The 16535-nt window shown below is 47.2% G+C and overlaps 1 protein-coding gene across 4 annotated transcripts in view; it reads right to left on the bottom strand.

Annotated features, from left to right (window-relative positions):
• ADCK1 (aarF domain containing kinase 1) overlaps nucleotides 1-16535 on the bottom strand; it is a 116498-nt gene that overhangs the window by 15843 nt on the left and 84120 nt on the right. For all 4 annotated transcript variants that reach the window (XM_036314299.1, XM_036314317.1, XM_036314308.1 and 1 more), the window contains one exon: nucleotides 9943-10059. In XM_036314299.1, the coding sequence (XP_036170192.1) occupies nucleotides 9943-10059 (117 nt within the window). The remainder of the gene's footprint in view (nucleotides 1-9942; nucleotides 10060-16535) is intronic.

Below are 16535 nucleotides of genomic sequence, written 5' to 3'. Positions count from 1 at the left end.
TTGAGTGTCTGCCCCCTGGTGGTCAGTGCACATCAAAGCAACCAGTCATTCCGCTGTTCAGTCGATTTGTATATTAAGGTTTTATTATATAGGATACTGGATCCCTCTGACTTCCGCACTCCTCAACTGAGCTCCGTGACTTTATACTCTCAGCTTCACTAAATGGAAACGATACCAGTGCCACTCTGAAGGGGTTAGTGAGAACTTCACAGTGCTTGGAACCTAGTGACCTCTCATCAGTGTCCCTGTTGTTACTGATTCCTCGTAACACTCCTGAGAGGGCAGCAGACTGGGCATCACTGCACCTTTTTAAGAGATGGAGACACCAGGGTTAAAGAGGCTGTCTGGCCCTGACCAGTATGGCCCAGTGGATAGAGCGTCAGCCTGCGGACTGAAGGGTCCCAGGTTCGATCCCGGTTAAGGGCATGTACCTTGGTTGCCAGCACATCCCCAGTAGGAGGTGTGCAGGAGGCAGCTGATCGATGTTTCTCTCTCATTGATGTTTATAACTCTCTATCCCTCTCCCTTCATCTCTGTAAAAAATCAACAAAATATTTTTAAAAAAATAAATAAATAAAGAGGCTGTATGGAGCCCCGACACTTATCCTATGTCACACTATGTACTGCCACCATGCCAGCTCTCCAGCTCCCAACGTTTCCCTTAGGTGAAATGAATGCACAGTACTTAGTGTCTGTTGGCATCTGGGGCAGGACTTTGCCCCGTGTCAAGTTCTCAGACTCAGGCTGGTATGTCAGGTATCCCAGAGCCACCATTTTCCATTACCTGGGAAAGGGGCCCGGCCTGAGCTGGTCCTGGGAGAACCAGCAAGTCCCCACCTCTGTGCCCCAAGAACAACCTCCTGTTAGGTGCTCTGGAGCTCCATGGAACCACACTCTGAAAGGCTGCGTTTGCCAAATCAATTGCATTTATTAACTAATAATTCATTTTTATTTGTCACAGACGCATATAAGGTCCAATCAGGGCTCCTGATCAGCCCAAGATAAGCAGTGCAGCCAGACTGAGCTGACGGAATTCCAGCCAAAGCAGAGAAATGACATTTCATTTAGTCTGGGCAGGCCTGTCATGGGGAGATGTATGATCTCCCTTAAGCTTTCTGAAATATTGCTAATCGCTCTGGGGCCCCTATTACTACATTGAAAGATGGCCCCCCAGGGTCTAGGAACTCAGGATGGGGGAGTCCTTGCCCAAGAGAGTGAGCTTCTGGAGGAGGAGGGGGAGGTTTTGCCCCTTGCAGCTCATATACACAAGAGCAAAGCCCCAGAGCGGTCCTCCCCATCTCAACACCCCATCCATCTGCCCTGCCTGGGTGTCTCCATTTAGGGGCTGCTCTTGGTGTTCATTTTAACCAGATTTCACCAGGACAGGCAGGCATAGTAGGCAGAGACAGGAGGGAGAACCACCCTCTGTACCCAGCTCCACTCTAGAGTCATCTTGGTATTGCCATTTAGGGTATGGGTGACCTGGGGGACAAGTCGCCTCCCTTCCCAATCTGAGTCTAAAGTTCCCTTAGCTGGCAAGTGGGACTAACCCTATCTGATAGTCTTCCTCACTGGGAAACCGCAAGATTCAAGATCAAAACGTGATCACATATATGGACAAGTGCTTTATACACCAATGATTTTCAATTCTTTTCATCTCAGGGCACACAAAAACTAATTATTAAAATTCTGTAGCACACCAAAAAATATATTATATTTTTGACCGACCTGATAAAAAAAAATAGGTATAATTTTGATTGATTTACAAAAAAAATAAGAGTACTTACTTACCCTTTAAAAAATAGTAGTAATTACCTCCCCTTTTTGTTTCAAAGCAACTTTTTCAAAAATCAGGTATTTATACTTGTATATAAGGATTTCTGGTATCAGGAATTAAGTAATCAGACTTATTATGTGACGTGATATAAGATGCAACTCTATTATATAACTTATATATTTATGGTTCAAGACTGGGCATTCATACCAGATGGCTATTGTTGTATTAGCTGTTGTCATTTTTTTATTTGACAATCTAAGGCAGTGGTCGGCAAACTGCGGCTTGGCAAACTGTGGCTCGCAAGCCACATGCGGCTCTTTAGCCCCTTGAGTGTGGCTCTTCCACAAAATACCGACTTCTGCGCATGGGCCACGAAATTTCAATCGCACTGTATGTGCGCGCCCGCACATGGTATTTTGTGGAAGAGCCACACTGAAGGGGCCAAAGAGCCGCATGTGGCTCACGAGCCGCGGTTTGCCGACCACTGATCTAAGGGAAAAGAGGTCAGTCAGGTATTACATGCTTTAAAAATTCTCGAGGCACACCACTTAAAAATTGCTGCACTTCACTATAAGACACACAAACATGTTCATTTGTAATGGGGTAGCTTATGATTTTAACTTGTTAAAAGATATACCCCATTATCACCATCAAAGTATAATTTTCAAAAAAATAAAAACATGACCCTCGTACAAATATAGAACGAACACATGTTGACAATTATTTAACTCATCAATAAAGAACCAAATATGAAGGCAGAGTGGTTAAAGGAGAATTTTGAAGGACTGGGTGTTTATGGGCATTTAAACAGGAATAAGAGCCTACGATTCCTGAGTTAGAGGCAAAACTGGTTATTGTCCTATAGGGCAACAAGGAAATCACAACCTTTGGGTTATCTTTTCTACTAGGCAGAAATGATTTGCACTTCTACCGGATAAGATCTACAGGTTGACATATAACTTCAGCCTGAGTAGTTAATTTTTCAATAGCAAAGTCTAACAAAAGTGCATTCCCCTAAATATTAAGGAATCCTCTGACGGCTTGGTTGAATAATGCTCAAAATGACTTAAAAATCATACTGCGCACTCATGGCCTTATTTCTAAATTTGGGGTAATTTTTCTTTACATCTGTCAGAGTTGTACTACATAGTCTCTGGAAACCAATTTGCCCAGAAAAGGGCAGCCAGCCCTCTCCAACCCAGAAAGACATCAAGGCCCTAGAAGACACCTAAGGCCATCACTGGGCACACAACCCTCTCTTCTACCCCTTCCGTAATACTTTAGCCATGCCTCAGCCTTATGATTAAGAACAAACCATTTAAAATAATGCTGTAATGAACACGGGGGTGCAGATATCTCTTCGAGATGTTGATTTCATTTCCTTTGGATACATACACCCAGAAATAGGAATTGCTGGGTCATATGGTAATTCTATTTTTAGTTTTTTGAGGAACCTCCATACTGTTTTCCATACTGGCTACACCAATTTATATTCCCACAAAACAGTGTACAAGGATTCCCTTTTGTCCACATTCTCACCAACACTTGTTATCTCTCCTGTCTTTTTTATAACAGCCATTCTCACAGGTCTGTGATAATCTCTCATTGTGGTTTTGACTTTCATTTCCTTGATTTGTAATGTTGAGAACCTTCTCAGACACCTGTTGGCCATTAGTATGTCTTCCTTGGACAAATGTCTACTCAATTCCTCTAAGGCAGGGGTGGGCAAACTTTTTGACTTGAGGGCCACAATGGGTTCTTAAACTGGACCGGAGGGCCGGAACAAAAGCATGGATGGAGTGTTTGTGTGAACTAATATAAATTCAAAGTAAACATCATTACATAAAAGGGTACGGTCTTTTTTTTCAATAGTTTTATTCATTTCAAACGGGCCAGATCTGGCCCACGGGCCGTAGTTTGCCCACAGCTGCTCTAAGGCTTCCCCTGGCCCTGTTAATGGAGGTAGCTGCATAAAGACAAGAAGTGACACCTCTTTAGGTAACAGCTAACATTCTGTGCCAGGCACTTTGCATGGACTCCCAGCCACCTTCTACAGTAGATATGTAAAGGAAGCAAGATTCCAAAGAGGGAGGAGCCTGGTCCCCTGGCCAGCAGTTAGAAAAACCAGGATCCAAACCCAGAAGGCCTGACTCCAGGAAACAAGCTCTCCATCACCAGGCCACCTGCCTTTCCACTCACAGGAAGCTCCTGCCTGGAGTCTGGGGCTGCACCAAAAACCTCCAAAGGTCCCCACAGCATCCAAGAAATCATTTCATGTAGACAAGAGCCTCAGGGAAATCCAGGGCTGTTTGTCTTACCAAAAACACATGGCTAATTAAAGCCATAGTATAGCAATCTTTAGAGGAAAAGTCAGTGATGAGTCCTTTAATTGCTCCATGTAAAAAGGATGTGCCACTCACGTTAAGTGATTTCGGTAATTACACAATGCCTTTATTCTATAACAGTAAGTGGGGAGGGAGGAGCCAGGAATCTGTAAAACGTATGAGTAAAGAATTAATTTAGTAAATAATATGTAAATTAAGGAGTTATTTTTAGATTTTGCTTAAAACTTGAATTGGCTGAAAGTACTTTAATTATTCTATAATTGCATGGATTAATTTATTCCCACCCCCAAGGGAAAGTCTATTTATGTTTTGGGGGGGTGTCATGGAAGCAAGGCCAAGCTCTCTGAAAGAAACAGGAGGTTGGTGTTGCAAGATATTAATAATCACACAAGTCGCCCGATATCAAGTACAAGGAGATTAATAATTCAGACTCTCTTTGCCTATCCCCCAGCTTCTGCCGAGGCTTCTTCAGGCAGAATAGCCTGAAAGACCAGACCACAGCCTAAAGCATTTTCCTCCCTCCACACCCACCTTTCCCCCAAGAACTACCCCTGAGACATTTAAACCTCCAATTACTCACTGCTGCCCAGCACAAGGCCACATCTATTCACGGACTGGGTCAATCTTGGGCTAGCAAACTCGGAGTGAAATCCCTGAAAGTGAAGGCACTTGGAATCTCTTCAACCACACGTGGTATTGGAAGGAAGGAGAGGTGCTGAGCTAATTACAGGAAACTGGAAGGATTGTTCTAATTTTGGAGCTTCTGGAAGCTCAGTGAAAGTCTCTCTAGATTAGGCTTGAACAGTGACCTCCTGAGAGACTTAAAGGGCCATGGCTACTGGAGGGACTCGGGACCATAACTACTGGAAGACATGGTGGAGGGAGCAAGAGCTGTGGATATCTAACATTCCTGGCCTTGGGCAACAATTCACTCCAAAGAAATATTTCCACCTCTTCCACCTTCCCTGGGCCAATATGAAACACAGAGAAAGGTTCCTCCCCTACCTGCTTCCCACAGAGAGGGCAGAGGGCCGGAATTCCAGGATAATAACCTGGCAAGCAGGGACTGTTGGCATTCTGCCATTGCTTGGTTGCCGGGAGCCGGTCCATGCTTGCTGTTTCAAGGGACCTGGCATATATGGCATACTGTTCTTAATATGTTTGCTCACCTTCTTGGCACTATGTGTTTTAACCAAGGTCTCTGAGAAAGGTTGTTTCCCCAGGTAGGAATTTTTCTCTGAAGTCAGGGAGGGGATGAAACTCCTTAACTAAGTGCCAGGCGGGCAGTTAATCACTACAAACAATCATGCTTAAGCTACATAATCTTTACTCCCTGGAATGGAGATAAGAAACGCCCTAACCTTTGTAATAGAGATTGATAGGATTGAATCAACTGGTATAAATACAGATGTAACAAGACAGCGAGAGACAGAACTAAGAAGACAGGACCAATAAGACAGAACCTACACAGAACCTAGAGACAGAAGAACTTCGCTGGAGAGAACATGGCAAAAGATCCTGGACTGAACCTGACTACAGAAATTGGCAAGAGAACCTGACTAGAACCTGGTGACTGAACCTGGCTGGAGAACCTGGAAAACCTAGCAAGAGAACATGGACACAGAACCTAGCTGGAAATCCGAAGCAGAACCTCTCTGGAGATCCAGACCAGAACTTGGCTGGAGATCCTGGCTAGAGATCCTGGCTAGGCTGCTGATCAACTGAACACTGTCTCCGTGTCCTTCCTTCTTCGCCGACTCCATCCACACCTTTGGGGACCCCTGGACCTGCTGGGGTTGGACTCCGGCACTTGGTGTGTCGATCATCAAACAGTCCCCCAGGTTGCTCGTGTACCCCACTTGACAAGAAGCTGGGGCTTCCAAAGGGTGACCAGTTCCACCAAGGAGGCATGGCTGGCAAGTGGGAGAGGCAGCACCAAATCCAGGAAGGTCAAGTCCAGAGTGGCACTGTCCCCACTCCTGACACCCCTGCCACTGGGGAAATGGATCTCCAGGAACTCATCTGTGCCCTGGAACCCTCCAACATCCCTGGGCCTCTCAAGATTTGGTCCAAGAAGTTTCGGAGGGGAGGATGATGGGATGTGTCTTCTCTCTAGTGATTTTGGTCACTAGGGTCTGCATGTCTCTGCAGCTTCTCCTCCCTGGTCTCTTAGGAGGGGGTAACCATACTCAATCAATGACCATCACTCACAGACAACAGGAGTAGGTGGACAGGAGGGAAGCAAAGAAGATTCTCAACGATTCTATGGAGAGAGATATGCCCCTGTGAAGAATAACCCCATGAATTATAAATGATTTTTTATAGAATTTCACAGCTTGCAAAGTCTGCACAATGGCATGTGAAGTACATATTGTTGCCACTCCAACTATATAGATGAGGAACTCTGACCAGACAGGCTGCAACTGAGGGCACCTGGAACCTCTAAAAACAGGAGTTGAGGGCCTAAAAAAGGGAGAGTTAGTGGGGAGACTTTCAAAGTAAGAGCTAAACCCCAGCTCCTCTCCTGACCCTGACAAAAGGGAAAAGACCTGGAGGCCACACCGCACACCAAGAGAGCCATCCGAGGACAGAGGACTGAATCCAAGTCCACATGATGACCACGGGCTGTCCCAGCCCTCTTCCCTCTGCTGGCCCCCAGGCCTCCAGAACGGAGACGCTGGAGTCTCTCTCTGTGAGCTCCCCCATCCGTACACCCACCCTTTTTCTCCCCAGACTGCAGATGTCTGCCCACTGGGCCTCCAGTCCCCCTTCTGCCAACCCCACACTCGAGACTCTGTCACCTTTCTCTCGGCTGATTTCACGCAAATTCAATTGGGCCTCAGCCCAAGCTGGGTCTTAAATACATACTCACTGAAATCCAATTAACCCTCGATAAAGGTCCTGCAATCAATAGTCGTCCTGTGGCTTGAGGAGGCTCCATCCAGCCTGGGAAGGCGCTCCTACACGACCTTTACTTTTAATGAAATCAATGGCAGTCACTGTCACCAGCTCTTAAAGTGACTGGCAAATATGATCATGGGTCAGGCCCTCGGTAATATCTGCTGCTAGGTTCAGAGATACAAGCAAACAAGGGCTCCTGCAGGCTGCTGGCTCCTCACAGCCCCACGTTCCCTGACAGATGAGAACAGCTGTGCAGGGCTGCCTTGTTCCCAGAGGTGCAAATAAACCTAGGTGCCCAGGTCTTCTGGGCCTGGGCAAGGTGGTTTGTGGGTTTTTGTGTTTTTTTTTTGGGGGGGGGGGGGGGTCTTTTTTGTTTTGTTTTGTTTTGATTTCTTTTTTTTAAAATTAAATCTTTATTGTTCAGATTATTACAGTTTCTCTTTTTTCCCCCAATAGCTCCCCTCCACCCGGTTCCCACCTCACCCTCTGCCCTTACCCTCACCCCCCACTGTCCTCATCCATAGGTGTACAATTTTTGTCCAGTCTCAGGGAAGGTGGTTTTTGAACTTCAATGAGTATCAGGACCCACCTAGAGAGTTTGTTAAAAATGCATATTCTTTAATCCTCCTCCCCCCCGCCCCCCCAGATTCTGATTAGTAAATTTGGGATGGGCCCCAGGAATCTGCATTGTTAAATAAGCTCCCCAGTGATTCTGAAATAGCTGGCTCAAGTCCTAGCTCCCAGCAAGCTGAGAATCATTGCTCTCTCAAATATCCAAGCAGGACATACCCTTAAAGTCCAGGCAATCCAAAACCTTCAATAAGAAAATTGAGGTCCAGAGAAGGAGAGTGATTTGTCCAAGGTCACACAGTGAGCCACTGGCAGAACTGGAGCTTGAACCCAAGTCTCTTGCTTCCTAACCTGGTGTTTCCCCTACCCGAGTCTATTGTGAATGGTTACTTAGGCTGGTCTTGAGGTCCTCACATGCTAGGCCCAGTGGGACTGGGATGTTGCAGGGTGAGAGGGCCTCTTCAAAGTGCAGTGGGATGACTCCACAAGTGGTTGGAGGGGTCTGGAGCCACCCCCACCCAACTCGAGATTCCTTCTAAATCCAACCCCTACTGAGCCCCACCTTCTGGCTGAGTCACCAGCTTATAGCAGCCAAGATGCCAATAACCACCTACACCCCAGGATTTGGCCCTCGTCACCCCTATCTGTCCCTTATACTTCCCTCCCCAAGGAATACACACAGCCAGGCCGTCCTCAGGAGCAAGAGTCACTCCAGGGATGGGTTCCCTGAGTCTCACAATCCTAGAACCTCAGAAACTTGTGAGAAACTTTCAATAATGCGGGGTGTTTCATACTCTGTGTGTGTGTGTGCACTTGCATATATATACACATACATACATACACACACACACACACACACACACATACCACCAGTCTTCCATGAGACCTGTGGCTTTGATATTAGCGGATAAGAGACATAATAGATTTCTACAAAGTAGGACCTATTGCTGGTCTACTCCCAAAATCACCATTGGTCTGCCACAACACAGTGGAGCCCATGGCCCAGAGCTCCCTGTCCAGCCTATGGTTTCTGTGAAAGTACAGTGGGGCCTTGACTTACGAGTTTAATTTGTTCCGAGACAGAGCTCCTTGAGGAGCTCATTAACTCAAATTACTCTATCAACTCAATGCAAAAAATTGGCCGAGAGACAGCTGGTATCTCAAAAACTCGTTAGTCGGGACACTCGTAAGTAAAGGCCCCACTGTATTTAATGACATCATTTCAGAATACCAAAGAGCTTTCTAGGTCATACAAACACTAGAAACACTAGAAATCTCTGGGGCAAGAGATTAAGGAATTAAGTAATTGATTCCTTAGGAATGCCTAAGCAATTAAGACAGTATGGTAACCCAGCCAGTGTGGCTCAGTGGTTGAGCATTGACCTATGAATTAGGAGGTCATGGTTCAATCCCAGTTGGGGCACATGCCCAGGCTGCAGGCTCAATCCCCAGTAGGGGGCTTGTAGGAGGCAGCCAATGGACAATTCTCTCTCATCGTCCATGTTTCTATCTCTCTCACCCTTTCCCTTCCTCTCTGAAATCAATAAAAATATTTTTTAAGTGGTATTATTGTAAGGGTAGACCCATAGACCAATGGAAGAGAACACAGTTTTTGCCAGACCCACAAGCCTAAACTGTATGATTTCATTTACATGAAGTTCAGTAGTGAGCAAAACTGGTCTTTGGTATCAGAAGTCAGGGTGGCAGTATGGACTGGGAGGGGCATGAGGGAGCCTGCCGGGGTGTTAGAAATGACTTGAATCTTTATCTGGCTAGTGATTATATGGTACCATTAAGATCTGGAACCTTACATTAAGTTAGATCTAAGTCTCTGATTTTTCATCTGTAAAATAGAGACAGTAAGACTTCCCTCCTAAGGTTCCAGGGCAGAAAGGGCCTGGCACAGGGGGCCAGGCTATCAGTAAACATTCATGGTAAAGAAGGGTACTAAGAATGAAAACAACAATAATCAACTAGCTCCCAATCTGGAACACTAACCACAGGCCAGGCGCTGTGCTAAGCATGGCTTGTGCACTAACTCAGCCTTCACATCTCTATCAGATGGAACAACGTCCATATGGAATGGGTGAAATGACCCTGGATGTAAGCTAGAGAGAGAAGGGCTGCAATCAGATAGTGCGTGGGCAGGAAAAGTTCTCGTCAGTGCTCCAACTCCTCCCTCGGGGAGTTACCGAAGTGGCCCAGATTCCACTGCAGTCCAAGGCAAATCCCTAGGAGGTAGACGGGAAGGCAGACAAGGAAGGATCTGAAGTCATGCAGACCTGGGTTCTAATCCCGACTCTGCTTCTGCTAGCTGTGTGAGCAGAAGCCATGAGCGCTCAGCCTCACCTCGTTGACATCAATCTTGTTCCTCTCCATGTAGTCTCTGTCGTTGACCTGCCCGCCATCTAAAAACTCCATCAGAAGGACCCGCTTGGTGGACAGCTCCCAGTAGATTTGGGGGACCTGGAATAAGAAAGGGTGGATCAGAAAAATCTGGGGGGCTGGGAGTCGGGGGGTGGGGAAGGGCGAGGACCACCAAGAGGCCCAGAGAGCCAGACAACAGCAGACACTCCTCCCAGGAACAGGAGAGAAGGCCAGCCTGCTTTCCTCCACCAGCCAAGCCCCAGCCCCCTCCTCTAGAGACCCCTCCTGCTTGGGGACGAGAGAAGGCTTCCCTGCCCTCCTTAATGCCTTCCAGGCACAATTAACAGCCAAAACTAAAATTGGGACTCGGGAAAATGTGTGGAACCTCTCACACCTGAGCAAGAGTTGGCATTAAAAGCTGTTTCCCTCTCTCACCAGGCTCATCTCAGGCTCCTGACACAAATCTCAACCCTCTGCCTCAGTTTCCACAACTGTGCAATTGGTGTATTGTACCTATGCATGAATGTATAAATGTATGAACAAATGCATGTTTACTGGATGATCCATTTTTCGGTCAGGAAGTTACAAGTTTTCTCTTGCCCTTTCCTACAAGACCCTCTGGCAGACAATGCTGGATCCTAACCCAACATCTATTCCCAATCCTCCTCTTTCCCAGAGACAGGAAATACTAAATACTTCCTGGCCAGCCTCACAGGAGGTATGGCCATGTGACACAGCTCTGGCTATGAAACATAACAGAGGTCAGCTAGGGGGTCTGGAAAGGTTTTTATTTTCTAGATAAGGGATGTTTGCAGATGATGCAACGATTCTTATACTTCTCTTCCTACCTTAAAGTGAGTGCAGTACTGGGAGCTGCAGCAGCCCCCTTGCAACATAAGTAAAAATTCGAGGAAATCAGAGGTGTCAGTCCTAATATTGTTAAACCACTAAGACCATCAGCAGGCAACTTCTTGAGGAAAAGAAACCCTTTCTGTCTAAGATCCTCTAAATCAGTGGTTCTCAACCTTGGCTGCACATTAGAATCACCTGGGAATCTTTTTAAACTCCTGATTTCTGGACCTCATCCTCTGTAAATTCTGTTTCTTTGTTATGGGGTGGGGCCACAACATTAGTAACAAAGAAACAGAATTTCCAGAGGATGAGGCCCAGAAATCAGAATTTTAAAAAGATTCCCAGGTGATTCTAATCGGCAGCTAAAGTTGAGAAACCACTGCTCTAAATCCAGCTATCAATTACCTGTGGACAAATGCATTCTCAACCGATACGCTTTTCCATCCTCTCTGACTCTGAAAACACCTAATAGCCAAAAAGAGAAGAGATTTCCCTAAGAGGAGGCAAGAGACTAGACTGCACTAAGGGCTGCTGGGCTTCCATGTGAGTGAATGACTCCCATCAGTCCCGTGACGGTTGGGAAGGAGGAATTACCGGCTATCAGTACACCACGTCTCCCCAACAAGTTGATGGGTTTATTTCTACTTACAAATAAAGAAACAAGGGCCCTGGCTGGTTTTCTCAGTGGTTAGAGCGTCAGCCCATGGACCAAAGGTTTGCAGGTTCCATTCCCGGTCAAGGACACATACCTTGGTTGCAGGTTCCCCAGCCCTACTAAGGGCATATGTGGGAGGCAACCAATCCATCCAATCCATGTCTCTCACATCCATGTTTCTTTCTCTTTCTCACTCTCTCTCGCTCTCCACCCTTTCACATTCTTTCTAGAAATCATTGAAAAAAATATCCTAAGGTGAGTTTAAAAAAGAAAGAAAGAAAGGAAGGAAGGAAGGAAGGAAGGAAGGAAGGAAGGAAGGAAGGAAGGAAGGAAGGAAGGAAGGAAGGAAGGAAGGAAGGGGAAGGAAGGAAGGAAGGAAGGAAGGAAGGAAGGAAGGAAGGAAGGAAGGAAGGAAGGAAGGAAGGAAGGAAGGAAGGGAGGGAGGGAGGGAGGGAAAAGAAAAGAAACAAGGGAAGCTGCCCTAACTGGTTTGGCTCAGTGGATGGAGCGTCGGCCTTCGAACTGAAGGGTCCCAGGTTTGATTCTGGTCAGGAGCGTGTACCTTGGTTGCAGGCGCATCCCCGGTGGGGGTGTGCAGGAGGCAGCTGATCAATGTTTCTCTCTCATCGATATTTCTGACTGTCTCTCTCCCTTCCTCTCTGTAAAAAATCAATAAAATATATTTTAAAAAAGAAAAAGAAACAAGGGAAGCTAATTCAAGCGTCTGGGGAATAAGTACTTCCCTCATCCCAAACCCCGAAAACTCATCTAGCAGTAAGAGAGCAGCTCTGACATCAAAACACCTGTTCCCTGTTCCTAGTTCTGCTAACAACTGTGTGACTTAGTCCAGCCCTTAGCTCTTCTACATCCCAATTCTCATTAGCTAGGAGCCTGTTCCTGCCCCTCTCGATAAGGAGCTCTGAGCATAATTAGGGCCTGCGCACAAGCCTAAGGCTCCGGGCTCCCTGGAACAAAGGGTTCACTGCAATCAAGGTGTCATTCTGGTTTGCTACTTTCCTGCAGCTTTTGCCATTTGAAAATCTGTGACTCTCTGTTACTCTGAACTTGAAATTCAGTTTTGCTTGGCATTTTTCAAAAGGTATCTTTAAAAATATAAGTACAGCCCTAATCAGTTTGGCTCAGTGGATAGAGTGTCAGCCTGCGGACTCAAGGGTCCCAGGTTCGATTCTGGTCAAGGGCATGCACCTTGGTTGCAGGCACATCCCCGTTGGGGAGTGTGCAGGAGGCAGCTGATCGATGTTTCTCTCTCATTGATGTTTATAACTATCCCTCTCCCTTCCTCTCTGTAAAAAATCAATAAAATATATATTTTTTTAAAAAATGTAAGTGCAAGTCTGCTGCTGTTGTTCATGGCTTCCGAGCGCAAGGGACGTGGTTAAGTTCTTCCCTCGGTGTGTCTGGAACAGAAGCGTGGCAGTGGGCACCTGGAGCTCTGCCAACAGGCGGTTACACCCCCATCTGAGCCACCTGGGCAACGTGTCAGCCATGAAGGAGCCACCGATGGAAAGAGAATCTAAAGGCTGGAAACTTTCCGGGCTTGTCAACCAGGGTCATGGTGTGCTGGGTTCCCCCTCTACCACCTTCCCCCACCATCCCCAAAATGCAAACATCCCAGCCTCACAGCAGAATACATCCCTTGCTTCAGATGTTTAGATATGAAGTGACAGACATATCAAGCCTGGGAGATCTAGGCATTCGTCCTGGGAGCTCAGGGAAGACACTGACCCTCCTTGATGTCACATGGAAATGACTGCAAAATGCAAACCTGCTTCCTGCTCTGTGATAAGAAGCTTGGCTTGACACGGGGACTTGCCCCTGAATCAGCATGTGGGCAGAAGGGTTTGGGATGTAAGGGGAAACTCACTTCACCCAGACACCCATGTTGCACCACTGACCCTTTCCCCTGCTTTTTCTATCAAGGACAGGAAAGATGAAAGGAAAATTTTTAAGTGGCAATAAGAAGAACTACTGTCCACTTGCCCCCCGCCCCCCAACCCGCCCCATCAAAACTAAACCCTGGGAGGCTCATGACCAGGGCATCTGCTGACCCCACAGGTAGGGTCACACCAGCCATGAGGACCTCTGCATCCTGGGTCTCCTTGGAGGCCCCGCTGCTGTGGAATCCACCTGCCCTAAAGAAAGAGAGCCCAGATTCTGCAAAGTTCCAGCTCCAGACCCTGGGCCTGTCTCACAGTCTGGCTTCCGCTTTGTTCCTGTGCTTTGGTCAATGCACCTATGAAGCAAGGCCTGGATCATCCAGAGCAGTGCCCATCACCCAGGGCCACAGCCCTCGTCACCAGTGCCCAGCGGCACAGAGCACAGTCTGAGACAGTCTATCAGGCCGGAGCCCCGGCTGTGTCTCCTCCAAGCTGCGTGAATGTGGCCAAGTTTTATAACCTCTCTGAGGGCCAGTTTCCCCACCTGTAAAAGCGTGATGACCATCACAATGGAAGCAACACTCCCTACTTCCAAGTAGCACATGTGGAGTCCTGGTGCCCGACACAAAAGCACTCACCTTGCAGCAGCTGGACAACCAGCAGCTGCCATGTGACAGCCTCGCAGTTTCACCTGTGGTTCTGATACACAACCAGAGCTCAGGGTTCATGGTACAGACAGAGCAGCATAATTCAGACCTTCCCCCTCAAGTTGTCACACAGGCAGAAGAGCACAGAGGTTGAGTGTGTAGGCTCTGGAGCTGACTGCCTCTGCCCCTTACCAGGAAGCTGTGTGGCCTTGGGCAAAGGTTTCATCTCTCGGAGGCCCAGCTTTCTCACTGATGACATGGAACTAATACCAGCATCTCCCTTGTGGGGCTTTTATAAGGATTAAAACATAAACACATATAATGCACTTTAAAAATGTCTAACAGCATAAGCATGTAAAAAGCTTAACTAATATTGATTGTTATCCATCAGCAGTTCTGCATCTTTGAGATTCTGAGAAAGCTGTGAGAGAGAATCATTGATGCCCAGCAAGGCTTGTCTAGTGTCTGGGGAGGCCCAGCTCCTGGCCTCCCACTGAGGAACCGTGACCTTGGGGTGGTGAACACAGTGCAATATACAGAGGGTATATTCTAGAATTGGACCCCTGAAACTTCTGTAATTTTGTTAACCAGTGTCAGCCCAATAAATTCAATAAAATTTTTTAAAAAGAAAGGAAGCTGTGGAGTGGCCCTACTCAAAAGATGGCACCCATGCCCATCTCCACCTCCATGAGTAGAGATACACTCCCATCTCTTCCTGTCCCAAACCCTGCGGTTACCAGGCTCCTCCCTCCTACCTGTCCTAGCTGTCTCCCAGGTCAGTCACAGGCCTCACTGCCTGTCCTGTCCCTGCCCCCCAGCACACACACTCTGAAGCCAAATCCACAAATGCCCTGGTCTTGACCGTTCAGCCTGGCTGCCTCCTCATCCTGTTCCCGTCTCCCCACCATCGCATCTGCATTCAGTCCTTGTCTAAAGCCCGGAGATTTACAGCATAGGGCTGAGGCTATTATGCCCCACTGGAAGGTGCTGTGCACACTGAGAGGTAAACTCTTTGCTGAGGCTTAATTACCCACAGATGTTGTGATGGGGTGCCAGTGTGCGAAAGCAATCTATCTCCAGTTTTAAGAGCTGGACTGGGTGTTCAGCACACAAAATTTGCTTCCCACTTGTTATTTATTTAGGCAAAATTAATGACTCAGGAACCTTAACGATACCACCGTCTTAGGAATGGCGTTCGGGTTTTAGAAGCAGCAGGTCAAATAGTTACATTAATTATTTACCCATTTGGCATCCTCGTCTCAAAAATTTGTGTTATTATTATTATTACATGTCTTGGTCTGGCAGATGCCAGTTGGTCCCAGCCAGGGGACAATTTTGCTGTTTCCATGGGAACCGTGGAGGAGACGGTTCTGTTTGTCTGGCTCATAGTTCTAGCTCTGAAGAGTACCCCTGCCGGGTAAGAGGCAACAGAATGTCCTCAGCCGAGTAGCAGAGTCGAAGTCAGAAAAGCTGGGTTGCAGCCCGAGCATCTCCACTCTGACTGCCGTCTGCAAAATGGGATGCCGGTTGCTGGAAGAATTCACTGTCATCCTATCTGCACAGTGCTCAGTGCAGCGAAAGGAACATTCAGTAAATACTGCCTATTCCCTTGTATAACCAGCACTTCTTGGAAGCCCCCTCTGAGCTCCATATCCAGAGTGGAATTAAGTCCTTCCTCTTGGGCATCCACAGAAACATGGATAAGTAAGTCTCTGACATAGCATCACCAACCTGTACACAGCAACACATTTGTGTGTCTGTCCCTCACTAGATAGGTCGTTTTCCCAGGCCGGAGCCAACCATCTCTTACTCATCTATACATGCCCAGCTCCTAGCAATAACAACAGGCTCCGGAAATGCTCAATCACTGAGGAAAAAAGGAATGAAAGAAATAGGATATGCAAGTGGAGGCTTATTTTAGACTCCAGAGCATAATGCTAATTACATAATATTACCTGTCTGAGAGAGCCAAGTTTTCACTGAACTGGTGGTTTGAATGTCAAGGCTGGGGCAGTGTCACCAGATCTAGTCTGCGCATCTTTATTTACAGGCACAAGAGGGTCTGTGCATCCACATCCCTGGTGGTAGCTGAGAAGAAGCCAGTCAAGCGTACTCAGGGCATCCAGACAGACCTGACTCCCAACTTCCTCAAAGAGCTCAACTTTGCCAGTGACTACACCTTCCACCAAAACCAATACGCCAAGCCTGGCCAGTGTGGCTCAGTTGGTTCAGTGTTGACCCGTGCACCAAGAAGTCACCGGTTCAACTCACTGTCAGGGCACATGCTGGGGAAGCAGGATTGATCCCCAGTAGGAGGCAGCCGATCAATGTTTCTCTCATCAATGTTTCTATCCCTCACTCCCTCTCCCTTCCTCTCTCTCTAAAATCAATAAAAACATTTTTTTAAAAATGTGTCAAGATGCTACACTGATCACCACAGCTGTGGCTTTTCCTCCCTTCAGCCAAACTTTACGGTTCTTAGGTGGCCAGTGCAGACACACCCTCAGTCTCCCTGCCTCTGTT

The sequence above is a fragment of the Myotis myotis genome, unplaced genomic scaffold (assembly GCF_014108235.1).
Source record: "Myotis myotis isolate mMyoMyo1 unplaced genomic scaffold, mMyoMyo1.p scaffold_m19_p_1, whole genome shotgun sequence".
Classification (NCBI taxonomy): domain Eukaryota; kingdom Metazoa; phylum Chordata; class Mammalia; order Chiroptera; family Vespertilionidae; genus Myotis; species Myotis myotis.
This window is presented reverse-complemented; position numbering and strand designations above follow the sequence as displayed.